Genomic DNA, 27,696 nt, shown 5'->3' with positions numbered 1-27,696 from the left:
CCCGCGCTCCCAGGGGCCGGGCTGGCAGCAGCGTGGCTGGGGGAGCAGTGCCACCGTGAGGATGCTCCCGCCACCGGGAGGATGCTCCCGCCACCGTGAGGATGCTCCCGCCACCGTGAGGACGCTCCCGCACACCGGCTCCAAAGCCGGGCTGTGAGGCTCAGCTCTGTCGCCGCATTTCTCTTCACAGAGAAAACCAAGGCACAATTCTTCCCAAGGATTTCTGAGATTCACATTCTCTGAACCTCAGAGAAAGGGAAAACGTAATTCCTATCATTTGCTGTGCCTGTGTTTGTGCTAAAGTAGAACGCAATGTGGAGATTGTTTACCCAGAGTGAGGATGTTTTGTTTCCTTGGCCTATCAGGGCCAAGTGTGTGTGTGTGAGGACTGTTGGCTGACAGTCATGAGATTCAGAGCAGTTGTGTGCAGAGTAGAGTGCTTGGCAGATTCAGCTTAGATGAAATATCTATAGTAGAGTATAATAAAGTAATTAATTAGCCTTCTGATATCCATGGAATCAGATGCATCATTCTCTCTCCCCTCATTGGAGTGGCCTTTGATTTACAATGTAGCTCAGCCAAGCCCTAAAATTAATCCCTGCAGCCCACACGGGCACACCAACTCCTGAAGGGACACACAACAACTGCTGCCACTTCAGGCATCTGCTGGTGGTCAGAAACTAGGGAAAGGTCATTGAAATCCACATTGAAATCAGTGACTAACCCCTCCTTCCCATGGAAACCCCTCATCCAGCCTCTTGCTGCTCCTGGTTGTCCCATGTGGAGGCCTGGCATGAGAAGAGCTCCCAGGCGGGACCATGTGCTGGTGTCCACCCAGCCAAGGCCCCTCCAGACCATGGGCTGGGGTGTCACTGACATATTTTATGAAAAATCCTTTCATTAGGATCTTTTCTCCTGAAGCAGAGAAGCTTCATCTTCTCCCTGTTTTGCTGCTCTGGAGAATTGTTTACCCAGCATGTGAAATTGTTTTTACTTGGTGACCAATGACAGCCACCTGTGCCGAGGCTGTGAGCAGTCACAAGGTTTTATTATCATTCCTTTCTTTTCCTTTCAAGCCTTCTGATGAAATCCTTTCTTCTGTTCTTTTAGTATAGTTTCAATATATCATTTTCTTTTAATATAATATGTATCATAATAAATCAGCCTTCTGAAACATGGAGTCAAGATTCTCATCTCTTCCCTCATCCCTGTGAACACCACCACACTGTGGGGCTCCAGAGCATCCTGGCCAAGGCTTGGACCTCGTTGCCTTCACTATATAGTTTTAATATATCATTTTCTTTTAATATAATATATATCATAAAATAATAAATCAGCCTTCTGAATATGGAGTCAAGATTCTCATCTCTTCCCTTGTCCTGGGACCCCTTCAAACACCACCACACTGGGGGGCTCCAGAGCATCCAGAACAAGGCTTGGACCTCGTTGCCTTCGCTAGGGTGAGATGATGGTGAACCAAAGGGTTTTCTGGGCACCAGCAAGAGGTGATGGAGGTGCAGGAAGGAGCCCGGGTGGGTGAGACACAGCCCAGTTCCATCTCCCCGATCTCTGCTCGGCTCCTGCTGCCCAAGCCTCTGGAGGAGACAGACAAGCTCAGTGATGGGGGCTGAAAACCAATCCGCTCGCTGGGGTGGTGGCTTTCAATACTCCATTCATCCCTCCTGAAGCGCCGAATAATGTCGCCTTTTGTGCCTCGGGCGCTCCCCTCTCTGCGGCGGGGCAGGGCTGACAGACGGCCCCGGCCCGGCCGAAGCCCGGAGCGCGTCCTGCCCGCAGGGACGCTGTCATCGCCATCGCCGGCCACTCTTGTGCCGCAGCCAGCGCGTTCCTGCTCCCTCGCAGGGTGGCAGCGGCTATTAACCACTGCCGTGCTGTGCCACGCCGCAGACCCTCTTACCCCAAAGAGGGAAAACCCAACTTTCCTTCTCCGTCTGCGCTTTTCCAGCTGCTTCTCAATCCGCGCCCCAACGCTCAAGATTCAGCTGAAAATTGGAGCCCCTTCCTTAAACCCAGGGGTGTTGGGGCTCTTTCAGAACGCCCACAGAATAAAATCTGATTTTAAGCAATAATTAGTTGTTATGGCACTGTAGCAAAATCCAGCATCCCTTTTAACATAGCTCAGAGGAGCTGTGGCTGCCCCATCCCTGGAAGTGCCCAAGGCCAGGTTGGATGGGGTTTGGAGAAACCTGGGATAGTGGAAGGTGGAATGGAATGAGCTTTAAGGTCCCTTCCAACCCAAACCATTCTATAATTTTGTCATGATTCTATGATTTAAAGTGTTGCCCAATGTGGGTTTATGGAAGTCCCTTCACACCAAGGTTTTCAGGCTGTCAGGTGTCCTGTGAACCACCCCCTACCATGGATCCACTTGGAGAAGCAGCAAATCCTCCATCAGCCCCATGCTGCACAAGCACTGACCACCAGGGATGGTACAAAACCCACAGGGGAGGATCAGGGCTTTCACCTGGGGCATAGAAATTCTCTGCTTTCACCCCAAATAACACAGCACAGCGAACACACTGTGCCCAGCCAGCCCTTTGCCCTCAGTGAAAACTGAAAACTCCCTCCTCCCACCTGGACACAGGACCCCACAGCACCCCTTTTCATCCCTTTTGGTCCCCTTGGCCACAGCTGGAGTGACCCCCCATTCTCTGTTTATCACTTCTTCCACTTTTTGACTATTCAAACAACTTCAGGAGAAATCACAGTTTTTCAGCTACCACCACCCTGCCAGATCATTATTTGCAATTACCACCCTGACCTAAAATAAAAGCATCATAAATCCACATACCTGTTTGGTATTTTCTCTCCAGTATAAAGATGGATGTATCAAATCCCAGAAATATCCGTCCTCTTTTGAAATAAACAAAGGAGCTGGCTAGTTAGTTATAAAATCTTCAAAAATAACGATTGAAATTAATATTCCTGGTAAGATGGGGATGGGGATAAGGCAGGATATTTTTTCTTTAGGTGAGATCTTGCTTAGTAAATTTAAAAAAAATTAAAAGGGGGAAGAAAATGGATCTCATCCATCAACGGAACAGCTCCAGCCTGTCATCCCTTGGCAGTTTTGGGGCTGCTGCTGCTGGGTTACAGCAGGATGGCAGCCCTGCAACCCATGCTGGGGCAGATCATCCCCAAAGCAAAGCAGAAAGAGGGGGAGCAGGAGAAGGGAGAAGAGGAGGAAGAAGAAGCAGAAAGAGAGGGAAGACCAGACCGCTAAGGAGACATGGCGGGGAGGGAATGGCTCGGGTTTCAGGGAGGCAGGCAGGGACACATCCTTAAATTGGGTGCTGGCAGAGCCTCAAGGGGAAGGAAGAAGCTTTTTCAGAGAATTTGGGCTTTTCAGCTCTTTCCCACCTCCCTCCTGGGCTGTGTGAGTGCCCACCTGGCGAGGAAGCCAGCAATAACCACCTGGCTGGGAATCCTTCTGAGCCTGCACTGGGGTGCAGCAGGAGGGGATGGTTCTGATCCCCTTCCCAGCCTGGGGGCCTTGGACACCTGTTCCTTGGGCAAACCATGGTCTTCCCTGCCTGCTCCTAGGCAAGAAATTACCTTTAGAGTCCCTTTTCATAGGATTTTGCCTGTCTGACCATCCAAGCCATCTCTGCTGAGGACATTAGAGGGACCTGACCTGTCCCTGCGCTCTCAGCCTGTGGTGAGGGATGTCCTGGGGCTGGAAACCTTCCCCATCCACCTTCACCACCTTCTGCTCTACACATTCATGTTGTCTTCTTCTGCTTCTGACCATGGCATCTCTTTATTTTAAAGAGATTCTTTAATTACTTATTTAAATATTTTAATTAGAATTTTTATTTTATTTTGAAAATTTTAATTATTTTAAGTTTAAAAATAATTTTAAATACTATAAAATTTAAATTATTTTTAAATTTAATATTATTTTTTTAAATTATTTAATTTTTTATTTTAAAAATAATTGTGTATATTTAATAATTTTTAACTATTACAGCCTTTAAACCATTTTAACCATCATTGCAAGTAAAAGCCAGATAATGTGAAACTCTTGGGTCTCAGCAGCCTTGAAGACCACAGAAAAGGAACCTCCAAACATACTGGGTTTCCCAGACTTATGAATTCTTAAGTTCCCCAGCAATTTTAGGAGCCTGGTGTGCATTTGGCTTTGAACAAGTTGATTTTATGAGCCACAGGATTCCTGCCCTGGTTCTCACAGGAGGCAGAATTTGCCTTGTGGCTCTTGCTGCTGGATTTTTCACTTGCTCCTATGCAAAGCTCAGACATCTAAATGCCCTAAAAAGTCTGGGTTTTGTATTTTAACTCTGCACAAAGCCAGCTCTGGCTGCAACTGTCGCCAACTGCTTCTGCTGTTCCTTTCTTGCAGGGATTCAGTAATTAGCAATTAGGCACTTTTATTTCCCAGTAGCAGCAAAGTTCTAATTAACCAGATCATGAGCACAAGTTTCAAAGGTGCCTTTTAAGTCTGTTTTGCCTAAACTTTGACAAACTCCCCACACTCCTGGCTGTCTGCCAGGGCCCATGGACTGGGAATCATCAGCTCCAGCATCAATCCCCAGCCAGGTTTTGCAGACCAGGAGCAAAATGTGGACATGCAGGAATAGAATGCTCTCCACTCCATCCAGGATTTCTCTGGGTTTTGGGGCAGCATCTCAGCCTTTTTCCATGTTCCTGTGTGTGCTTGGAGTGGCTTGGCAGTATCAGGCTGGGGGATTACACTGCTCTGGAGGGAAAGAAAACACAGCCAGCCTTATTCAAGGAGCAGCCACAACATAAGAAAGGCTAATTATAAAATTCCACAGGACAGCAAGGCTGTTCTCTTGTGTGCCAGGAAGAAAAAAAAAAAAAGAAGAAGCAGCTCTTTTTGTGCTTTTCCTGATGGTCCTGCTGCCCAGCCAGGCAAGGACACTCCAGAGATGCTCATGGGGGAGAAGCTTCTGGATTACTCAGGGCCATCCCCACACTCAGCAGCTGCCACGTGCCATGAGCAGCTTCCTATGGCAGTGGTGGCATCTCCAGCTGACCTCTCTTCTGGCAGCAGCTTGGCCATGGGTAGAAACTGGGGAAAACAAGTGGCTCATGAAACTGCAGAAAATGCAAGGCCTCCAGAAAAAAAAAAATCAAAACTCATAAGTGGTTTCCCTTTCCAATTAGTTGGGAAAGCACAGAGAAGAGAGAGAATTTAATTTGCCCAGGCTATAACATGGCCAGGAATGCATTTGGGATGTAAAGAAGGGCCTGGTGCCATATGAAAAAACTGTAAGCTGAAACAAAAGGCACCTTCTTGCTGCCAGGAGGGAAACAAGGGGCTGAGAATACCAGTTGCTGTTTCAAGCCATTAGCTGGTTTATAAAGAGTGACAGGATTCCCTTGCTGAGCTAAATCACTGGGTATTTAGGGGGTTCCTGCTGCTGCTTTCACTTTTGGGAGCACAGGCACAAAAAATGCTGCATTTTGGCAGGATGGAGCCTCCCCTCGTTCCTCTGCTCCTCCAGGGCACAGCCAGGGATGGGACCCTGCAATGTGGGGTCTGGGAGCTCTCAGCCCCAAACCAGCCCGTGTCCAGCAGCCTTTGAAGAAGAGAAAGATGCAAATCTTTCTGTAAAAAGACCATTTTGGTTCCCTGTCCTGACATCAAGCCCCGCCTCGCTGCAGCTAGGGCTGTGCTCCCAGCACACTCCTGTGCTATTTGAGAACCACGAGCGAATTTTAAGGCATTTTCTGGCAGTTGATAAGCACTGAAGGAAAAGCAGGGCTGAGGAAAGAGCAGTGGAAGCCCCCAGGGAGGCTCAGCATCGCTCCGGGCTGCAGGGAGCTCAGAGAGAGGTACCCATCCCCTCCCCGGACAAAATCACCTTTGTTCCTCCCTAATCTGTTCTGCTTCCTGCAGAAAGCACCTGGGGCAGGGGGGAAGGAGCAGCCCAAGGACACGGTGCTGACAGGAGGCTCTGCTCTCCAGAGGGCAGCAGATCCATGCCCTGGGCTCCAGCCTCCATCCAGGGCTGGGGAGGGCAGGAACAAATCACATCGAGGTGGGAAACAGGGAGCTGGGTCCCCTCTGCCACTCACTGGGGACCATGAGCTCTAGGGTGTGTCTGGAACTCCATTTGTCTTTCTGCCATCACTTCTGAGAGTGAAACCTCACCTTGTTGTCGTCTTATTGCAGGGGTTCCGTGCTGTTACCTCCTTACCACAAAAGTTCCATACCTTGGTGCTCTCTCATGGGCAGCTCTTCTCAGAGCACTGACTCTTTCCTCTTCACACAGCAGCCAGCAAACTCCAGTTCCCTTCTCACGCACCCACCCCACTCTTTTATTCCACTCTTCTTCTGACTGGTCACAGCTGTGGCCTGTTCAAGTCAGGCCTGCTGCTAATCTTTGATAATTGACCCAGCTGCAACTCCTTAGGGGTAAGATTACTTTCTACACCATCTTTATTTTCTTATGTTCTATCCCCCTACATCACCTGGCAGCAGGATCCTATATATATATATATATATATATATATATTATATATATGTATATCCTATAGCCATATATATGCGTGAAAGAGGCGCATTTTATGATTGGCTTTTTGCAAATATTAAAATGAGTATTATATGTGCTATATTAGAAAGTTATGCTGTATTAATTTTCTTAAGTGGTGTGTTAAATATAGTTTTGGGTTATAACATAATGTTAAAATAGAAACTATGCTATGTAGGATACTTTTTTTTAAGGAAAGGATTTGCAGTGAGAGTGAGATAGCAGCTACAGGACACCTAAATCTTTCAGAGAAAATGAATTTATTGCTCTCTTGTCGGAAGAAATTAACTTCTTCCCGCCTCACTCAGCCCTGAAGATGAAGTCAGGATTAAGAGGAAAAAGTTGACACTGACCAGACAGAATCCTGTGTTTGAATGGAATTTTTGCATCATGTATGAGGTGTATGAATATGCAACAAGCTGTTGCTTTTAAGGGTTAATCATCTGTTAATGTGGGTCCTTTTTTGGGCTTATTTTGCCTAGAAAAGGTACCCAGATGTCCCTAACTCTTTGTTTTATTGTCTTATATTGTCCTAATCCAAATTGTCCAAATTATTATTACTTTAATTACATTGCTATTTTTATAACCATTTTATTACCGAATAAACTTTAATTTTTTTAATTAAGTGATTGGCGTTTTTCACATATGTTATATCTACATTCAGATGTTAATATAGGTGTCTTTATTTCTGTGACTTGTCCATTGGCACCAGCACCTGCTGGCTTCTCTGGGGAATTCATCCATCCCACTCCTGCTGTGAGATGAGAGTGCTGCAGCCTCAGTGCTTTCAGATTCACCCCAGAGAGCCCAAACTGTGCCCAAGTGGGTGGCTGGGAAGTGATAACCTGTGTGGGGACAGCCAGGCTGACAAGACAGATGGGGGGACATCAATGCCTGCCAGTGCAGGAACCTGTGTGGGATGGAGAAGCCATGCCCGAGGCTGACACAGCATGGAGCAGCTCGGGTTGGAAGGGACCTAGAAAGGCTCATTTTGATTTATTAAAAAATTTGGGTGTTGATCTAGTACCAATATCCAACTGTGAGGGACAAAAACTCTCGAACAGTTTAGAGTTAGAAAGTGTGTGTTTATTGTGGGATAGCTCCCAAATACACACCACAATTTACAGGTGATTACAGAGTCCTTTTATCTGTACAAATATTGAATACCCAAAATACAAATATATATTCACAACCTTGGTACATCCCATTCCCTGCTTTTTATGGTAATTAGTTCAGAAGCCATTAAGCATGTGTAGTTTGACCCCTTGAAATGGGTCTGTGGTCCCTTTCATGGGGAGGGGTCCCAAAATGAGGAAGTAAATGAAGTCTTCCTCGTTCTGACCTTTCTACCTTCCCAATGCAAATATGACAAATGAACCCTTGGTAGAACTCCCATTCCCGTCTTCAATTGTTTTCAGAACAGAGGAGGCCACAATTGTCTTATGCTCCTAAAAGCAATTTATCAGTTTCTATATTCTTCATTATAAACCCATCTAGCCAAACATTGTGCTGACAAACAATCAATTATTAGTTAACTACTAACTCTTAACTTCATCAAGGCCTACCCATTTATTTTAATTAACTCCAACAAAGCTTATTTCTAACTAAAATCTTAGCTCCTCTAAAATCTCTAAATTCCTTAGAGTTCATGTCTCAGTTTAGCTCCAGGAAAGCTCGGGGGGGATGGATGGCCGGCCCTGGTGGCTGCTGCGAGGCTCAGTGTGCACTAGGTGGCACGCAGCTGCAGCGAGAGGCTGGGATTCGGGAAAGGAGAGGAAATCTCCGCTGGGAAAAGCAGGCAGAAGGCAGAACGGGATGAGTTCTGCCCCTAATCAGCGTTAATGGCGAGGTGAGCGTGGCCAGAGCAGGTGAGCCAGGAACACAGCCCAGGGGACTCGGCTCCAGAGTTTCCCAGCTGGATTTAGCAAAGGCAGGGATGGAGAGAGCCTTTTGATTGGGGTCAGGATGACAGAAAAAGAGGCTGGGGCTCCAAATTAGAATGGTAAATTTAGGATTGGCATAAGGAAAGAATGTTTTATGATGAGTGTGGTGAGGCCCTGGCACAGGTTGCCCAGAGAAGATGTGGATGCTGGAAGTGTTCAAGGTCAGGTTGAGTGGGGCTTGGAGCAGCCTGGGATGGTGGAAGGTGTCCCTGCCCATCGCAGGGGGTTGGAACAACCTGGGCTGGTCCCTTCCAACATAAACTGTTCAAGACTTTGTGATTTCCCCAGAGAAGGCAGGCAGTGGAACACAGAGAGCTGAGCTGAGCTCATGGGGCATCTCCCAGTACCAGCAGGGATGAGGAACATGACCCTCTGAGCAGGTAAATCCCAGGGGCTGGACAGCAAAGTCCCCCAGCAGGAGGAGGATCTGGCCCACACCAGATCCATCCCTGCTTTGTCTCACTGGTCCCTGGCAGGAACCAGCAGCAGCTGCTACAGAGAAAAAAAGAAACGAAATTTCACCTATTATCCTTTGCCTGCAGAGGAATTTCTTCCTAATTCCTGTCACTTTGGGTTTGTCTGCTCAGGGAAATTAATCTGAAATCGAGTGGGCTGTGAATTGAAAGTGCTGCAGCAATCCCAGCAGAGCTTGGACAGGCAGTTTCCTAAGTGGCCAGGCTATTCCCTGGAGCACCAGGCTAAGCCTGGCAATTTAACAGAGCCTCGAGCATCAGGGTTTGTAGACATTAGTGGAGGACCTCGAGCCAAAACCCTGTGAGAGGGAGCAGCCACGGAGAAATTAATTCAACTGCACTGCAAGGAAAGGAGCAGGGGAAGGCAAATATTTGGCTGGTTACCCCAGTGTGTGGATGGATCAGACAGGAGGTGATGCCTCGTTGGAGGACTCAGTGCTTTGCATGCTGATTTGGGGAGCATGCAGAGAAGGGTGTGGGAAAGAACAGCATGGGGAGAAAGGGGTCCAGCTGGAAAAAAAAAAGAAAGCATAAGGGACTATGTTAAAATCTGGAGGTCATTAAGGTAAAAATCATGTATAATAGAAAATATTTTTGCAGGCAGAGAGGATTTTGAGGTCTGCATCCCCTGTGGAAACAGGGTCCTTAGGGACAGCAAGACACTGAGGTTCAGCTTTTAGACTTGGGGATCATTGAGGATCTTTACAGCCACCCCCACATAGTTGGAGGAAGTTGTGCAGTGATGTCTGACAGGCTCAGCTGGTCACCAGACCCCTCATTCATGTTGCCCATGGCTCTGTTAACCCCTTGCAGGGTGTTGGATCATCATGGGATACAGGATAAGTGATGGAGAGGTGTGAGAAAAGGGAGATTGAGGACCAGCCATGCACTTGTACTGCTGAGGTGAGGCACCCACTGTGCCTGGCAAAACCCTCCAGGGACCCTGATGCAAAATCAGATCATGAATTCCTGCTCAAAAATAAAAATAAATAAATAAATAATTTAAGACTCTTCCCACAGCTCAGCCACCACCTGGCTGCTTTATCTCCACCGTACAGCCCTTCCCTCCAGCCAGGAGCTGCACCCAATTCACCTCAGCTCTGCCCCACCCTGCAGCCCTTATCAGCAGCACCTTCAGCCCCAGAACATCACCCTGAGGCCTCGCCCATCCTCTCTCACCAGCCAGGACTCCTCACTGGGAGCATCCCTTTATCTCCCAGCCACGCCAGGAAGGTCTGCAAGACTCAATAGAAACCCTTCTTCACCATCCTCAAACCTCCCTGAAACCTTTTCCTATTTAGGATCACAGGACATTTCACACCAGTGCAACCACGTGGATCACTGAGTCTGCTCCCAGCACAGCTTTATAAAGCATTCCTATGTATTTTTCTGGAAAAGCATTCCTATGTATTTTTCAGGAAAAGAACAAAAAACCCTCTGCATTGCTCTCCAGTTTCTAATTACAGCCACAGGAGACAGGAATCCCAAGCACCTGACTTGTAAATGTGAAGCTTATTGCTTAAGCAGACACATTACAAGCAGGCTATCAATCACTTCTGGCAATTATTAGTACTTTGTGAGTATTCTGAACTCAAGAAGGTGACAGTCTCATCCATCCTGGAGCAGAGAAATCCATGGGCATTTGCATACGAGGCTGAGCTGGGGGGGGAGGCAGCTCCAGAGGGTTTTCACTGGAGCTGTTGTGGTTATGTGCTTGGCACTGCACATTTTGGGATGAAAAACAACTTTATTCAGGTTCTGTAAAGATAAGTCTCACATGTTTAACCCTGAAAGAAGAGTTTTTATAATATACTTCCATTTTTACAGCATTAAGTGCTTCTATAACACTTAAATAACGTATATATATTATTTTTTTGTGACTACTGACTCCAAACATCATCTTCTTTATTTTACAAACCTTTTGGGGCAGGTGTATCATGGCATGGGTGAATCAGTGCTGCTGGGTATAAAGTCCAGGGAGGTTTCAAGTCATTTGATAAGGACTGGTGAACACTTCCTGGTTCAGAAGGAATTATGGAGATCTTAAGGGTCTTTTTCAGCCTAAATGATTCTCTGGTTCTGGGGTTCTTTAATCACTGCTGCTGAGGTCTTTGTGGGGGTTACAGGAAAGGGGAAAACCCAGGTGGGGTCTGGCCACCTCTAAGGGAGCAGGAAGAAGTGATGCAGCACCCTCCAAGACGCTCCAGGATCAAAGGAATTCCCAAATAAACACCCACATCTTGCAAGGGTGGTGTTGGAGGAGCAGCAGCTGGGAGGGAGCAGTGCTGTGTCCTTGGAGAGATCTGTGGCACACAGGGTTGTGTTCCACCATCCTCATCCCAAACAAGGAGCAGGCATCTCCAGGGCTCTGCTTGAGATTTACTGGGATGTAAGCTAAACCCTCCAGGTGGTGAGCAGCTGGTTAATGCAGGCTGGATCTGGCTCCAGGGGTCACAGCCAGATTCCCACAGGAGCTCCCAGAGGTGTTAAACTGCAGGAGAGGCTGCACTGGTGGTGTGCAACACACACATAGAAACACACACAGAGCCCATCACACACACACCCACACACACACACCCACACACACACACCCCATCCCATGACATACACACAGAGCCCATCACACACATGGGCACACTCACACTCAGAATCCCCTGCACACGCAGAGCATCTCACCCCCCCAGTACTACCCATGCTCACACTCACACAGATGGTATCACATTCACATGGACAATATCACACTCACACACACCCCCACACCATCACACACACCGTCACACTCACACCCCCACTATCCCACATACACACACCACCCGTTCTCTCTCTCACACACACTATCACTGTCACTATCATTTACACACTTTTCCTCGTCTATTCGCACTCAGTGTGACACACAATCATTCACACACTCATTGTCATACACTATCTCACACTCACTATCATACACCATCACACACACAGTCACTAACACCCGCTCATTGTCACACACTCACTGTCACACATTGTCACTCGCACTATCACACAGTATCATACATGCTCATTATCACTATCACACACTCATTATCATATTCATTACCACACTCGGTCCCTCACACTCACACTCGTTATAACACTCGGTCCCTCACACTCATTACCATACTCATTATCATACTCTGTCCCGCACACTCACACTCGGTTCAGCACGCTCACACTCATTACCTATTCATTATCGCACTTATTATCACGCTCATTTCCACACTCGGTCCCGCACACCCACACTCATTACCACACTCATTACCATATTAATTACCACACTCATTTCCAGCCTCGCTCCCACCCCCCGCCTCACGCTCGCCGTTCCTCTCCCTCACGCCTCCACCAATCACGTCCCTCCCTCCCCACCTGGCCCCGCCCCCTGAGCCCCGCCCCCTCAGCTGGCCCCCGGCCGTCTCGCGTGCGCACGCGCGGAGGTTCCGTGACCGCGGGCCGGGAGCGGCAGCGCCGGGCCCTGCTCGGGGTGAGGGGCCGGGGGCGCGGCTGAGGGCTGACGGGACCGGGGGACAGCGGCGCCGGGACGGGGAGCTGGGCTGGGCTGGGCTGGGCTGGGCTGTGCTTCGCGGGGCGGACACCCGCGGGCGGGCACCCCCGGCACCCCGTTCCCAGTGCCGCGCAGCCCGGGCCGTTCGCGAGGGACCGCCCGGGCCGTTGTGGCCGCTCCGGGCCCGGCCTGCCTGGGGTCCCGGGGCACGGGCGCCGTTCCCCTCGCACCAGGCCCCCGCCCCGCCGCAGCTTCCGGAGCGGTCGGTGTCGCCCGGACACCCCGGGGGTGTCCGTGGTACCGGGGGGCGGTGGGAGCCAGCGGGCGGCTGCGCTGGTGGCGGTGCTGCCCAGGGCCGGGGGAGCTCCCTGAGGGGCGGGTGGCCCCACAGGCTCCTCAGGCGGGACCCGGCTTAGCCAGGAGCTCCTGCCACGACCGGAGGGCATTGGGGAGCTGGAGGACCGCTGCAGATGGTACCGGGTTCTCACCTCACAAATCAGTGATCTCCCCGTAAATAATAACCCGCCTGGGTGCCCAGCAGGGCCCAGGAGCGGTCGGGTTGGACGCAAAGGGTGGTGAGATCCCGTGGCCAGGTGGGATCTGTGTCTGGCTGTACCTGCCCTCCTCTCGCTGCCTCAGTTTCTCAATTCACCCGTGTCCGAAACCAGCCCTCGGCTTAACTGTCCGGCAAACGCTTTGTTCCGCCTCAGCTGCCGTCTCTATTTTCCCCCTCCGAGGGGAACTTGCTTAACAGCTTGTTTTGAATGGAAGCAGTCCGGGTTTGGAGCAGCCGGGTTATTTCTTCTGTTGTTTTGGCTGTCAAGGCAGCCACCTTGTGCCGTGAGGATCAGCAGAGGCTGGGAGAGGGCAGGACTGGGATGGATCTGCGTGCTTGGAGTTATTATTGTGACCCTGCCCTGCTGCCGAGCTCTTTCTCTGTTCTTTCTCTGTTCTTTCTCTTTGGTTGGTGCTAATCGGTGCTGGGTGCTTGTGTAAGGAAAAGTGTGTTTGGGTGTGAATTACCTGGCAACAGCTTCCAACCCTGTTGCATGGGGTTTTGCTGTGCCCAGAAGTGCAGCTCAGCTGGTGTGGGGCCCTGGTTTGGGGTCGGGGGAGGGCACAGGGCACCTGTAACGCTGCTCCAGTCGTGCCCCCAGCACAGGGGCACGTTTTACTGCAGCCCTGTGGCCTCGCTGTGCTTTATGTGCTCCCCTAATCCCTGTGTAATCTCTTCCCATGGGATCTTTGGTGCCTTCCCAGTCCTGTCTCTCAAAGTGGTGTCCTGATGCTTAACGATCCCTCCTGGGCGCTCTCGTTTCGGAACAACCTGCAAAAAAGTTTCTTATTTTACCAATCTGGTGGTTTTTATTTTTAATTCAGCCCAGCTCAAGAGCTCCCAAGGCTCTTTTTCTTTTCCAGGTACAAGCTCGCATTTCGTGATAACTTTTATCAGCACTGGCAATTCAAGTTCAGAAACTTAACAAAAGGAGTTGGCATTTTTAGAAATCATCTCAGACCCATGAATTTTAAGATCCTGCATTTAAAGCGAAAGAAAATTCTGCTTTCTGGAAGTAGAACAGAGAATTAAACACAGCTTTCAAAGGTTTCAATTTCCATTCTCCAGCTTTCTCACCACCATTTGCTGGAGTTTGAGGAGCAGGGAGTGAAGCTGCTGGAAAACACATCTGAAATGCACTCAGTTTTTTTCCTGTCCAAGTCTCCAATTAAAGCCATGTGGACAAATGTTTCAGAGATTGTGCTGGGCGTAAAGTTCCAACCAAACAAATCCATACTCAAGCTCTGAGCCAGTGTTACCAAATACTTTCAAAGTGAAGGGCATCTGGCTGGAATATTTAAGTCTGCACTTGAATTAGCCAAGGTTTTGTTTTCACTGGAGGAAAGGTGGCCCAGAGGATTTCTGACTGGAGCTATGACTGTTTGGTGAATAAGAGCTTTTAGGGTTGATGTGAATTTCAGCTTTTCAAGGTATTTTTAAAGCTTGAGGTGAAGTGTTCTAGTCCATGGGATTTGAGTAAAGATGTGAGCTGGGATGTGTAACACATCCCAAACCACGTCCCACTCTTCCCCAATCCCTTTCTGCTGTGGTGTAATGCTGAACACTGTACAAGCAGCTCCAGTATTGAATTTCTCAACTTTACTATTTGTGTGCTGCTGAACTCTCAAAGAGAAATCAGGAACTGCAACTTTAGGCCTTTTCTTTGTTATTTGCCATAACTCCAGGACTTGTGTAATTCTGGCTTACTGATGCTCTCCCGCATTCCTCACTTCCCAATCCATGCGAACAGCTGCTGGCTCCAGCAGCTTTAGCAAGAACTGGCAGGAGGCTGAAATACTCCCCTCGCTCCTCCTTTGGAGCAGCAGTCCCAGCACAGGAAATATTTTCCCACTCTGATGGGGAAGTGGATGTTGGAGCACGCGACACTCACGTGCAGCCAGCCCGGGCACTTCCACGTGTGGTCCAGGATTCACAGCATCGCTGCCACCCGGGGGTGAGGGACAGGCTGTTGTCACCCAGCTGTTACCCCTGAGTGTGAGGTGGCACGGGAAGGAGGTGGCTTTTCTGCTGCGGTGTCTGCTTGTTTCAGTTTCCTGCTGCTGTTTCAGAAAGGAAGGAAAAGGAACCGCTGACTGCCTCCTCACAGCCTCCCTCCTCTCTGCTCTGCCTGTGGCTGCTGATGAATGTTTGGTAACAACTTTGGTGTTGGTTCTGTATTTGGGGTTCAGAGCACCTCGTGCAGGTGGGTGGGACAGAAAATGCCACAGCCTGGCTTTTGCTCTGAGTTGGGCATGGACAATGCTGGTGGTCCTCGAGCTGGAAAAGTGTTTATGTGAAACCGGCCATAAAAAGAAGTGGCAGAGACAGGTGTTGGATTTGATACCTTAAGTCTTAATTAGCTGTTTTGAGCAGTGAAATAACTGTCCTTGGAATGGATTACTAGGAAAAGATTAATAGCAGAGACCAGGGTAAGATCTTGGTTTGTCACCAAGACCAGTTGAGCTGAGGGTGTTGTATAAAAATCTCAGAGCAGCTCATAAACTAATTTACGCTGAATTCCTGGGGAAACTGTTGCCTTCCTCTTATGAATGCAGACGTGTGGGTGTGTCTGTTCCGTGCTCACTCTCCTCTGTCTTTTTTAAGCTATCAAGCCACACGGGCATGATGGATGGGACGCTCCACAGAGCGTGGGATCTTCCCCCATCCGGCAGGGATGTCATTCTCTGTGCAGATGGCATCCTCCAGTGGAAGCCACCCACTGCTGCTCTGCCTCTTGGGAGACCTGAACTTTTCCATTGGATGGGAAGGAAGCTCACGGCTCCCTGCTGGCTTATGGGAGTTAAGCGAGCAATCAATGACGTGAGGCCTCAGAAGGGAGAAGGCGAATTTATTTTAAAACAAAATGAGTTTCACTCATTCACAGCCAAATCCACCTACAGACGAGCACCAGCGTGGGGATCTCCAAGTGGTCGTCCAGCATTTGGACAGATGTGTGTGCAGATAGTTTGGACAGGATTCCTTGGAGTGACACAACAGACAAGGAATGTCAAATATCAGACCTCTGGTGTCTCTCGGTGATCATGTGATGCCTTTGGATCTGTTCTTTTTACATCCCTTTGGGGGCTGAGAGTGGTGATCTCTTCTTGTTGGTATTTATTCACTGTCCTTTGTGTCTTTGTCTGGTCTTTGGGCTCCTACCCTTTCTCTATTCTTCTCCAAATCATCTCTTAAGAGCTTGAGTCTCTAGTGCTGATTGTCCCTCGTTTCAAGATGTTCCTTGTTTTCACCCTGAGAAACTGCAAATAGGTGTGCTTTGATCTTGAGGACCTACTAAATCAGTGCCCTCAGCACAGGCAGTTGATAATGCCCTGTGTTCCTCCTGGCTCTCTTGTACTCCTTCCCATCTGTTTTTTGCTGGGATCACACTGAACTAAAGAAGAGTTTGTACTGTGATTTGCAAACTGTGCATTAAGAATTGTTTTCTGGCTTTGTTTGCATGTGTAATGCTGCACAGGAGTCCCAGGACTGATCCTGGGCCAAAACTAAGAGGTCAGAAGCCTGAATGGAGCTGATGGTGTAGCCCTGGAGCTCAGATCAGTGTGAAGAGTTTGGGAACCATTTGTGTAACTCGGTAATTTCTGTGAATGAGTGTTTGGCCAGCATTTGGCAGCTCACATTGGGGTGGTCGGTGTGATGCTGCCAGGAGCAGTGGTGAGCATGGGGAAGGGGCAGGATGGCAGCTTGCCTTGGCACACTGCTGGCTAGTGAGCGTCTGTCTGAGCTCATGCCAAGACTTGCAGGTCTGCCTGACACAGATCAGCAGTGGCTCGGGGATCTTTGGTACAGATCTCTGGTGACTCAGGTGGTGTTTGGTGCCACAAACCATAGGAGACAGAGTCTCCCTGAACAGTGTTTGCCCTCAATTAGCACAAGTTGCCAGCACTGGCAGGGAGTGAGTGGTGGTACCTCACTCACCCTCAGCCAGAGGGTTCTGAGGCCAGTCTGCTTCTCTGGAGTCTTCTAAATCCATAGTGAACATCCTCTGTGAAAGTCAGAGCTTGTTTCCCTCTCTTATGTGATGTGGGGTGGGGTGATTTGGGACGTCGTTCTCAGCTCCCTGTGCTCTCTCTTCTTGCTGCAGGTCCCCAGGAGAAAATGGTGTAAGGCCAGCTCAGCTGCCACTCGGACCCGCGCTGTGCCCGGAGCTCAGGGAGGAGCATGGCAGCAGCTCAGGGAGCGGGAGGCGGCTCAGCCGGGCCGTCGGGCCCGCCCGCTTCTGCCCCGGGGCACGGCGGCGGCTCCACGGCGGTGGCGGTGTGGGAGTGGCAGGATGAGTTCGGCAGGTGGAGGCCGTACCGAGGCAATGTCTGCAGCTACATTGAGCAGGTTATCCAGGCCTCTCAGCAGAAGGGCCGGCGCTCAGGGTCGGGGCTGGTCAGCAGCATCCCTTTGGGACACGCGGATCCCGCCTTGGCTCCCTATGTCATCGACATTCCAAGCCTGACACAATTCCGGCAGGATACAGGTAAGGGAGCTTCCCCACTCGTTCTGCTGGTGTGCTTGGGGACAGGCAGGGCCTTGTGCTGTGTGTGAGAGCCCTGCAAAGCTCTGCTGTTTGTTAGCATGCTGGGCAGCTCTGTGAGCATCTGAGCAGCATCTGCTGCTCTCCTAATGCTGTGTGGAAGAATCTGTGGAGCTGGGTGCAGGCAGACAGCCATGATCTCTTCAGGAGCATCATCAGGGGAGCCCTGGAGCTCCCAGCCTGTGAGCCAGAGCTCTCAGAGCTGGAAACTTCCCTCCCCCCCCAATCCATTCAAGATCACTTGCGTAAAAAAGGCCTTTTTACGATTCCAACCCTCCTGCTTGAATCCCTTGCTCCCTCTGGAGTTGGAGTGCCAGCTGCTTTGCCTTGGCATGCAGCCCTGCTCAAGCTGCTTGTGAGTGCCTGCAGCCCCCGCATGACACCAAAACGCTGCAGCAGAATCTTCCCTCCACTTGTGCCGGGTGAGCCTGGCTCGCTTCCTCCCAGGGAGGGAAGGGCAGGGTGGGCTCAAGAGCAGAATTGAGACCTTATTTTCATTCTCCCATCTCCTAGGGTCACTGGGAGTAGAGGCTCAGAATTTGCAGAGATGACTCCTACCCTTTTTTGCTCCAGATGTGCTGAGCAGCTGGAGCTTAGAAAAAGGGCAAGGATGGAATGCATGCATTTCATCCCTGGAAAATCCAGGGAGATCCCAAATTACACACCCCAAATGAATGGCTGCTTTGGAAAATTTTTCATCCATCAGTTTCCCCTTTGTCAATGTCTCTCCCATCACTCCAGGACACAGTTGAGCATCATGCCAAGCTTTGTAGAGGGGCATGTGCTGGTTTCTTGCTAGTTGAAACAGTAAATGAGCAATATTTTGAATCAACTGCATGATCAGCCAATTCCAGCAGGAAAGGGAAGTGGTTGGAGCAAACGTGAGTGGTCATCACAGCTGCATCCGTGTTTTTATTCTGACTTGGTGACCTTAGGCTGAGTTTGTCTAGTGGTGTCCTGGGTGAGGTGAGGAACTTTCTAAGCTGGATGCCCTGGCAGGTGTGCTCAGCTTGGCCTGTTCAAACATCTGGAAGGCCAGCTGAGGCTGTGGCTTTGAGTGGTACAGTGTGGACCACCAGAGTTGGCACCAGCAGCTGTTTCTCTCCTGTTTTTTTCATGCCAAACTTGTGAAGGAGCCTTCCAGCCTCTGGCCCTTTCAGCCAGTGCTCCAGCCTGTGGGCAGCAGTCCTAAGCTGTCTGGTGAAGGTGAGCAGAGAGCCTGTGGGGTGGGTGAAACATGTCCCAGTGTGAATGGGACATTCTTTTCCACAAGTAGAGCTGTCTGTCCTTAAAGGGTTTGTGTCTCTTTAGGTCCTTGTGAAAGATCTCAAAACACTCAGTGAATATTGTCCATTGCAGGGTTATTTGGAGCTGTTATTCTCTGGGGGACAGTCCAGTTCAATTCTGGAAATTATGCTGGCTGATATGATCTCATCTTCCACTAGATCTGAGTTTGAGTTAATAACAAAAAGGCTGATTCTGCTCCACAGCTCTCCTGCAGTGTTTCCCATTGATCCAAAGGGATGCTGATCAGTGCTGTGAACTCCCTCCACAAATACCTGTGTGCTCTGCAACGTGACTGTTGGAAAAGCTCTCATATCCCCTTGCCATGGCCCAGTTCTGAGCAAAGCTTTTTCTCTCTGCAAGGCTCTGCCTTCAACGTGAACCCTCCTGAGCGAGCCGCCAGCTGAACTTTGTCATGTGCTGGAGAAAAGAATCTCTACAGGAAACATCCCCATGAAAAATCTTTAAACAGTGCAAAAAATAGGCTGTTGTATTCTGCTCATTAGCTATTAGACAGATAAATAGGCTCTTCAAAGGAAGCCAGGGAGAATAACAGGAAGCCAGTGTTACCGGGAGCCGCGTCCCCAGCAGCAGGGAATGACAGCTGTGCGGGGGGATCTTGTGGGCAGGATTAGCTGTGGGCTTCAGCTGCTGCTCAAGGCAGATTAGCTGGGAGTGAGTGCAGGGGAGCAGCAGGAGTTGTCCTCTCACCACAGCTGTTTGCCCACCCTGGAGAGGACTGCCAGTTTCCCTGCCAGCCTGGGGGAAGGGAGATGTTTTCCAAGCACATTGCCTTGGTCTTGTTGTTGACTCCTAAAAAATCTTCTTTCTACTGCTGTTTGAGGGTGTTAAAAACACAAGTTGCTTGCAAGTCCTACAGTCCTCTTTGTGCTGCTTTTAGTTTCTGAGCTGCCAATGGAGCAGGGGAAGCCTTGCTAATGTCCTGAGATGTGTCCCACTGGACACCTTGCCTTAGCTGTAGTAGTCCCCTTTCTCTGGGAGCAGGTTTCCTGCACTCATTTCTAAGTGTAACGCATGTCTCACCATCTCATTCCCAGTCTGGTCCCATCCCTAGTCCTCCTCCTGCTCAGGGGTTCATTCCTGAATTTATCCACCTTTGGAGGCTGTTTGTGTTTCTGAAACTTGGCAGGACTTGCTGGATAGGAGAAGTCATTGCTAGAGTTTGCTTTTGGCTGTTTAGTCTGCTTTTCCACTAAGACATCCATTCCAGGCTGGGAAGGTCATCCTGGTTCTGATAGTTTCTGCCAGAGGAAGGTCTGGTCCCACAGGAATCCTGAGCTCCATGGTTGAGCTCTTGGGGAGGTTGCTGTGTTTGACTGGCTTCTAGGAGTGTTTTAATTGTGCTGATGAGATCTTTGTTGGCTGGTGTCACTGGAGAGTCCTGCTCTGCAATAAGCAGGGTGCTTGGTGCTGCTCTGGAGCAGAAACACAAGTCCTGCCATTCCTTGGTCTGGCACATTCTGCCTTGGGTACAATAGCAGCAGCATGACCTCATGCCAGCATGCAGGCAGGCAGAGCCTGAACGCAGCAGCAGTTGGATTCTGGCAGTGTGGAGTCCCACGTGGGCTGTCCTCCCTCTTCTTTGGGATGTGCTTGTTGGGTGTGAAGCTTGCCTGGATTGCTTGTGCCCCACTGAGTCTCCAGTGATATCCTGGAGCAATTCTCCTCAGGCTTTAAGTGTGGGTGCTTGTAAACGTGCCAGTTTTCACCTGGGGTCCTGGAACATAGTGCCATAAGTCTCATGACTTCTATAGAGGCTTTATTTTATTTTTTTTCTCTTGGTGCTCTTCTTTGAACTCCTGCGTTGTTACAACTTGCTGTACCCCTGTACACCCTCACCTTCTTGGATCCCCAGACTTGCTTTCCCCACAGCTTTTCCTGCTCCTCTTTCTCTGTGCAGAATGCTGCTGAAGGTTTTTCCTGCAGTAGCAGTTTTGACCCTGCTGCAAGAACCCATTTTTCAAAGGTTACAGAGCTTCTGTCCTGTTGGGTGGCTTCCTTCCCTCTCATTAGGCTGCTGCTTTTTTGAAGTAAGGGATGAAGTACCCAGGAGTGGAGTCATCCTGGAAAGCCAGGCTTGCAGGGAGTTCGAGCTCCAGCTGTCGCTGTCGAGCGGCCTTGCAAGAGTAGAGTTTCTCCTTCCATTTCTCACCCTTTGTCTGAACAGCTGCTCTCTCCAGTTTTCAAGTCACTTCATTGTCTTCCCCTCTCTAGTCTTGCTCTCTCTCCCAGCAGTCAGGAGCCTGCAGAAGTTTGCCCTTCTCCAAAGTCCTTGCCCTTGCCCCTTGTGGGACTTCACCCACCCACTCTCGCAAGACCAAAATTGCCCTGACCCTTGTGTAACAAAGTGGGCGTTCAGCCCCTTAAGTGCTCTTACAAAGTACTTCCCGATGGTATCTTGTCTCTATAGTTACTCTGTTGTCAAGGCTGTGGGAGTTGTTTTTTTTTTAACCAGATCTGTGCCTCAGCCTGATTTTTTTTTTCTTTTTCCTTTTTTTTCCCTTTAAACGTCAGGGAAGCATATGTGATCACTGTGCCTTTGTGCTTGGGTGTGTCTGCGTCTGCATCCTCTCTCCTTCCCTCCTTTCCCACCCTTCCTCCTTGCAGCTTTTGAACCTGCTGCCAGCCCACAATCAGATTTGGCAGAGGGACAGGGATCTCCGGGATGTTGTGTTTTTCTAAGCTTCATGAGCAAACCCAGCCCTGTTGGGAAGAGAAGGTCTTTTAGTGCCCCTCTTGAGGGAGGATGAGAAAGGCAGCACGGATCTGTGCAGAAACAAATCCCCAGGACAGCATCCCTCTTGGTTCTCTGCTGGCTAAATGATTGTGTGTGACAGTGTTCACAGGGCTCTCAGGTTGAGGGAAGAGACGAGGATCTGACTCCATGTTTCAGAAGGCTGATTTATTATTTTATGATATATGTTACATTAAAACTATACTATAAGAATAGAAGAAAGGATTTCATCAGAAGGCTGGCTAAGAATAGAAAAAGAAAGAATGATAACAAAGGCTCTGTATCGGACTCTCTGTCTGAGCCAGCTGGGCTGTGATTGGCCATTAATTAGAAACATCCAACATGGGCCAATCACAGATCCACTTGTTGCATTCCACAGCAGCAGATAATCAATGTTTACATTTTGCTCTTGAGGCCTCTCAGCTTCTCAGGAGGAAAAATCTTAAGGAAAGGATTTTTCGTAAAAGATGTCCACAACAGTTGTGTTTATTGTCCCCTCCTCTCCCCCACAGGGACCATGCGGGCTGTCCGCAGGCACGTCTTCCCGGGGGACTCTGCTGCTGGCCAGGGCATTGTGTGGGAGTGGCAGAACGACGAGGGCAGCTGGTCCCCGTACGAGATGAACGTCTGCGTGTTCCTGGAGCAGGCCCGTGCCACCAACCACCAGCGAGTGGATCTGGGGCCCTTGGGCTACAACTATGAAGTTGACTTTGTGGCTCAAGTGCAGACCAACAAGAGCACGCGGTTCCGCCGCAGCGTTCAGAGGCGCTTGGACGCGCCCTACCCGGTGACCACCTCCACCACACCCCTTCACACTGGGGTGGGATGTTCTTGCCAGCAGTGCTGGCCAAACAGCGGGACTGGCCCCATCACCACACGCTACCGACACTCCATGACAAACTCTCCCAACTCTTCCACTACTCATCAGGTTCCCGGGAGGACAGCGTCTGTAAGTTCTTCCAGCGTCGGCTTCGTGCCCTATAACAAACCCGCTTTGACTGGAGCAAGGTCAACACCAAGACTCAATGCACAGAGCACCTTGGTTTTGGCTCAGACTGGGAGCCTCAGTGCAGCATTGGCAGCATCTAATGGAGTCAGGTACAGATCCTAATTCACCTTCAAATACCATGTGTGTGTCCAAGAGATCTGCTGTGCTCAGGTCTGCATCTAGGAGCCTCTGTGTCCCAGAGGACCTCACAAGGGTCTTGTCCTTAGGAGAGAGAGGTTTGTGCCTGTATATCCAGTACAATGGGTGAAAAGACTTCCCCTCTGCTTTCTACCTCTTTTCTTCCCATTTGAAATATAGTCCCTGTCTACCAGTCTCCCTGAACCACAGGGTGATTCACACAGGTTGAGATTCTGGAGGCTTGAGAAAATTAATAGTGAGCAGTGGTATTTTGAGTTAGTTTAAAAAACAACTTTGAGGGGAATCCAGTGAAGGAAAAGGGAACTTGTAAACACACCTCTTTAATTCAAATTAGGCAGTAGAGTGGAACACTGCTCTGCATTCTAAGCTCTTCCTCTTCAAGGAGGGGCCACAGGACTCATTGCATGTGGCTGGGACCTCATGAACTCTCTGTCAAAATCAAGTTATTTTTCAGGCTAAGGGGTGATGAAGAGCAGAGGTGCCACTGGATCCATTTTTACTATGGCTCTTCTCTGACAGGGCTGGAACCAGTGTGCATCTCTCGGCCCAGGATTTCAGCTCCTGTCAGCTAGAGCCAAAGAAGGGCTGTGTTTGCACCTTACTGGTGAGGGAGGAAGAGCCTCACTTCTCTTGAGGCCTTTTGGTTGCTGCCAGCTCAGTGAAAAGCAGAGGCTTGTGGTCCGACAGCCTGGCTCCTCTCCATGGCATGGGCTGCTGGGGCAAGCCATAGTTGGTTATTCCACTTTCAGGATTTTAACTCTTCCTGTGCTCAAGCCCTTGCTGGCAGAGGGGTGTGTGGCCTGTCTGTGGCAGTGCTGGCACCGAGTGTGACCCAGCAAGGGCTGGCTGACTGCTCCCTCTGTTTGTGAATGGCTGGAAGTGGCAGAGCCTTACACTCACTTCACTGGATGTAATCCTGCTGTTGAACCCCTGAGAAGCTGCAGGGAACTTGCCAGGGTTGGCTTACCTGTCCAAGTACAGAGATAAGAGATCTTGGAAGCACATTCTGCTAATTGCATGAGGCACAGGGGTTTGAGGTTTGTTTTGAATCTCATTTGTGTTTTAAACAAGGCTGTGAATCTTGAGATGTTTTTCTTAGTGTCGTGTCAGGACTTTCTTTCCCTCTTCAGGGTCATTCGAGTGAAATGACTTCTGACATCCTGTTCTTCTTTCTCACGGTGTTTTTTTGGTGCTTTTTTTCCACCTGGTGATTTTTTGTGTTGCCTTAAGCATCCACAGTGCTTCTCTGTTCCAGTCACCTTCGAGTAGGGCTGAAAATCAGCCCCCAGTAAGGCTCTTGCTGTCTCCTGAAGAAGATGCCAAATTCCCCCTCTCACAGGAGTTTCTGGTGGGTGCATGGGGCCACTGGGCTGCCTGGAGCCCCCATCCCTCCCCAAAGGATTTGCAACGTGACTCAGGGTGGGGAGTTTGAAAAGGAAGAGCCAAGTGCTGCAGCAGTTGCCCCACAAGCCTGTCTGGAGCTGATCAGGGTCTGGGTATGTTGTGTGCTCCTGGTGGAGGGAGGATGGGACAGAGATGCTTGGAGGGGGTTGCCACAGGCTCCTGACCATGAACTGAGCCCATGGCCCAGGCAGTGCTGACTGGGAGGAGAGGGGTGGCCAGGATGTGCCCATGCTGGTTGAGGTTGGGCTGTTTGAACCTGTTTTGCAGCTCAGCTGTTTGTGTTGTGGAGGAGGTGAGGTGGCTGGTGTCTTGGCAATCACCCCCAGCCAAGCCAGCCTTTCTGGGGGATGGGAAGGGATTGTACAGGTAAATCTATGCCTCACAGGGCAGGTGGCAGCTCTTTGGATACCAGGGAGTGTGTGAGTGCTGTCAGACTTGTGTAAAACCCACACCCCCAGTGAGCCCCACTCCCCTGCCTGCCAGCTGTCTGTCCCCTGGGGTGTGATCTTCAGTCCTTTGGGATTAGTTTTGCAGCTCTCCTTTATCCCTGCCAGAACAACAAGTGCACACAGGGGGGCAATCTCTGTCTTCCAGCAGGGTGCCATGTGTGAAAGGGACTTTTTCATCCCCAGCTGCCAGCTCAGGATGGCTTTTCCCCATCAGCCCTGTGCTGGGGTTGAGTCGGAAATGCCACTGGGTGGGTGTAATTGCTCCTGGCTGGAGTTACAGGCTCAGGCTCATGAAACCCATGTCCCAGCAGAAAATCCTTTAATTTCTGTGAATTAGGGGAAACCTGAGGAACAAACTCTAACAATGTGTTTCATTTAATTCCAAACCCAGAGCATTCCTGGGTTATTTTATCCACTAGGTTCTGTGTCTTCCCCTCTCAGACATAGTATGGTGGTTAGTTCCCCTTCCCTTGCAGTCAATACCCTCCATCTCCCTACAGTCTAACCATTTTGGCTAATTATCCTGCATTAATTATCCTGCCACAGGTTTCTGGCTGTGTTCTCTTAGCTGTGATGTGCAATTCCTGTGCTCAGAGACCCAAGGGAAGGGAGCACTGGGCCACAGTGGATCTCTGGTGTCTGCTAAAGGCTGTGTTGTGTTCACCCCGCCAGCTTTGGCTCCAAAGCAGCCCTGACTGATTACTTGCTTTTACAAAAGTGCTGATCTCCACAAAACTTACAGAGGTGGCTGAGCTGCAACTGGCAGAAGGGCTCAAAAACTCTTGGGGAGAGACTGAAAGGTAGTGCTGTTTTTTACACCCAATTTCTTTAGAAAACACAGCTAAAAATGGCAGCACCTCTCTCCTGCAGGGCTGAGAACGAGGTGCAGCTCATCCTGGAAAGCTGCCTGACTCCCTGTGTGGCTGTGGCAGTTATTTCTAGCAGGGGTAGCCCCCAGAACAGGCATGCCCGGGCTGCTGTGCCCCTGAGGGTGATTAAATGCATTTCCTGCTTGCTGCAGGGCGGAGCTCCAGCTCTGCCAAATGCACTTTAATTTCCTCCTGCTCTCAAGAGGGTCAAAGCCACTGGAAAACCCAGAGAGGAGTGCCAAGGCTTAACTAGATGCTAATATCCTTGGCTGTGCTGCTAATAAATTACATACATGTGGGCAAGTTATTTTGCTTCTTGGTGCATTAGTTTCCTCTTGTGGATAAAACACAGTTAATGAATCTGGCCTCTCTCATGGACAGTTCTGGAATGTGCACATGGAGTGGGCCATGGCAAGGGCTGTGTCCTTACCTCAGCACTGTTAACCAGCATCCCAGCCACCTCCTGCCAAATCCTTCCCACCCCACATTGGAAAGCATCAGTTCCCTAAGGCAAGAGCTCCCCTGTTCCCTGCACTGTCTAATTACAGAGTAAGGCACTCCTGAAGCACAGTAAGGAGTGCCCTGCTTGTAATATGGGCGAGTAAAGCTGCAGGAAGCAATCTTCTGGGGGATATTAATTAGTGTCCCAGCCAGGCAAATCCCTACAGCAGCTCTGCAGGCTTCTCTGAGCTTATGTGGCTTTGGATGCTGGTCCAGGTTGTGCCTACAAATAAGACAGGCAGCTGATGGGGGCAGGATTTTGTATAAAATCAGGGGGAAAGGGGTCTTGGGAGCTGGAAAAGCATGCTGACAAACTGGGGTGTGTGACAATGTTCACAGGGTCTGAGGATGAGGGAAGAGACAAGGATCTGACTCCATGTTTCAGAAGGCTTGATTTATTATTTTATGATATATATTATGTTAAAACTATACTAAAAGAATAGAAGAAAGGATTTCATCAGAAGGCTAGCTAAGAATAGAAAAAGAAAGAATGATAACAAAGGCTTGTGTGTCAGACAGAGAGTCTGAGCCAGCTGGGCTGTGATTGGCCATTAATTAGAAACAGCTCTATGACACCAATCACAGATGCACCTGTTGCATTCCACAGCAGCAGATAACCATCGTTTACATTTTGTTCTTGAGGCTTCTCAGCTTCTCAGGAGAAAAAATCTTAAAAAAGGATTTTTCATAAAAGATGTCTGTGACAAGGGTGTTCTGGTGCTGCACCCCAAATCTCCCATGGGGAACAACATACAGTCAGTGCTTTGTAGGATCAAGAAGGACCTTCACCAGGGCCTTTTCTTCTTTCTCTCCACCTTTGGATCCTTCAGCTTTGTCCATGGGCATTCCCCTGAGCTCCTTGGGTGGTGAGGAGCTCTCCTGGTGCTGGTTCCACTGTGAGTTGTCCTGCAGCCCTTTTAGCCAGCATGGTGCTACCATCAGGTGACATTAGTGACACCTGACAGCCCTGGGAAGGGGTTTGGGCCTTAAGGTTCTGTGCTAGCACTTAGTGTGAAGCAGGGCTGGATGCTGCCCTGCTCTGTGAGGAGAAGTGTTGGCCAGAGGGCTACAAAGATGCCATGATACAGAGATCTGTGACCTGCTGGTTGTGTGCAGGGGAGAGGAAGGAAGAAAGGGCCATACCAGGTGGAGAGGGTGAGTTCCTACAGGCTTCTGTTGGGGTGTTGTGCATGTGTGGCTCAGGTGATGGCTCCAGCCTGGCCACCCAGTGTTTGAAGTGGCAGCAGCCCTGGATTCCAAGCTGTTGACACAGTTCCTTGCTGGACTTGTGCTTTGCTGTCTCACTGGTGTTGCAGATTCTTGAAATTCTGGAGAAGTGAGTGGGTTTTTCATGCTGAAATCTCAGTGTGCCCTGTCTGCCTCCTGTAGCAGGCTGCCTGGGAGCCAGTGGTAGGAAATCTTACCAGGATCTTCTTGCTGAAACTCTGATTTTGCATCCTTTTATTCACAACCTGGGTAATCCCTGTTACACTCAGGAACATCCAGCACACAGAGCAGTGGGAGGGCAGGAGCTGCAGCAAACAGCAGGACAAAATTGAACCAGGAAGGAGGAATTGATACCAGGACACTTTCAGAGAATTCAGGCGTTGACTTTCAGGTGTTGCAAGCACCTGCAAGAGCACTTGGCCAGGAGTCAAAGGCACCTCCTGGTGAGAAATCTCCATGGGCAGCAGGAGCAGGCGTCTCAGTGGCTCC

General features: G+C 49.8%; 1 protein-coding gene across 2 annotated transcripts in view; it reads left to right on the top strand.

The window, feature by feature from the left end:
- Nucleotides 1-12,392: 12,392 nt before the first annotated feature.
- Nucleotides 12,393-27,696, top strand: part of DTX2 (deltex E3 ubiquitin ligase 2) — a 34,976-nt gene continuing 19,672 nt past the window's right edge. For both annotated transcript variants that reach the window (XM_030962824.1, XM_030962825.1), the window contains exons 1-3: nucleotides 12,393-12,451; nucleotides 17,131-17,514; nucleotides 22,123-22,708. In XM_030962824.1, the coding sequence (XP_030818684.1) occupies nucleotides 17,208-17,514; nucleotides 22,123-22,708 (893 nt within the window). In that variant the 5' untranslated portion in view covers nucleotides 12,393-12,451; nucleotides 17,131-17,207. The remainder of the gene's footprint in view (nucleotides 12,452-17,130; nucleotides 17,515-22,122; nucleotides 22,709-27,696) is intronic.

Source organism: Camarhynchus parvulus, chromosome 19 (assembly GCF_901933205.1).
Source record: "Camarhynchus parvulus chromosome 19, STF_HiC, whole genome shotgun sequence".
Lineage (NCBI taxonomy): Eukaryota > Metazoa > Chordata > Aves > Passeriformes > Thraupidae > Camarhynchus > Camarhynchus parvulus.
This window is presented reverse-complemented; position numbering and strand designations above follow the sequence as displayed.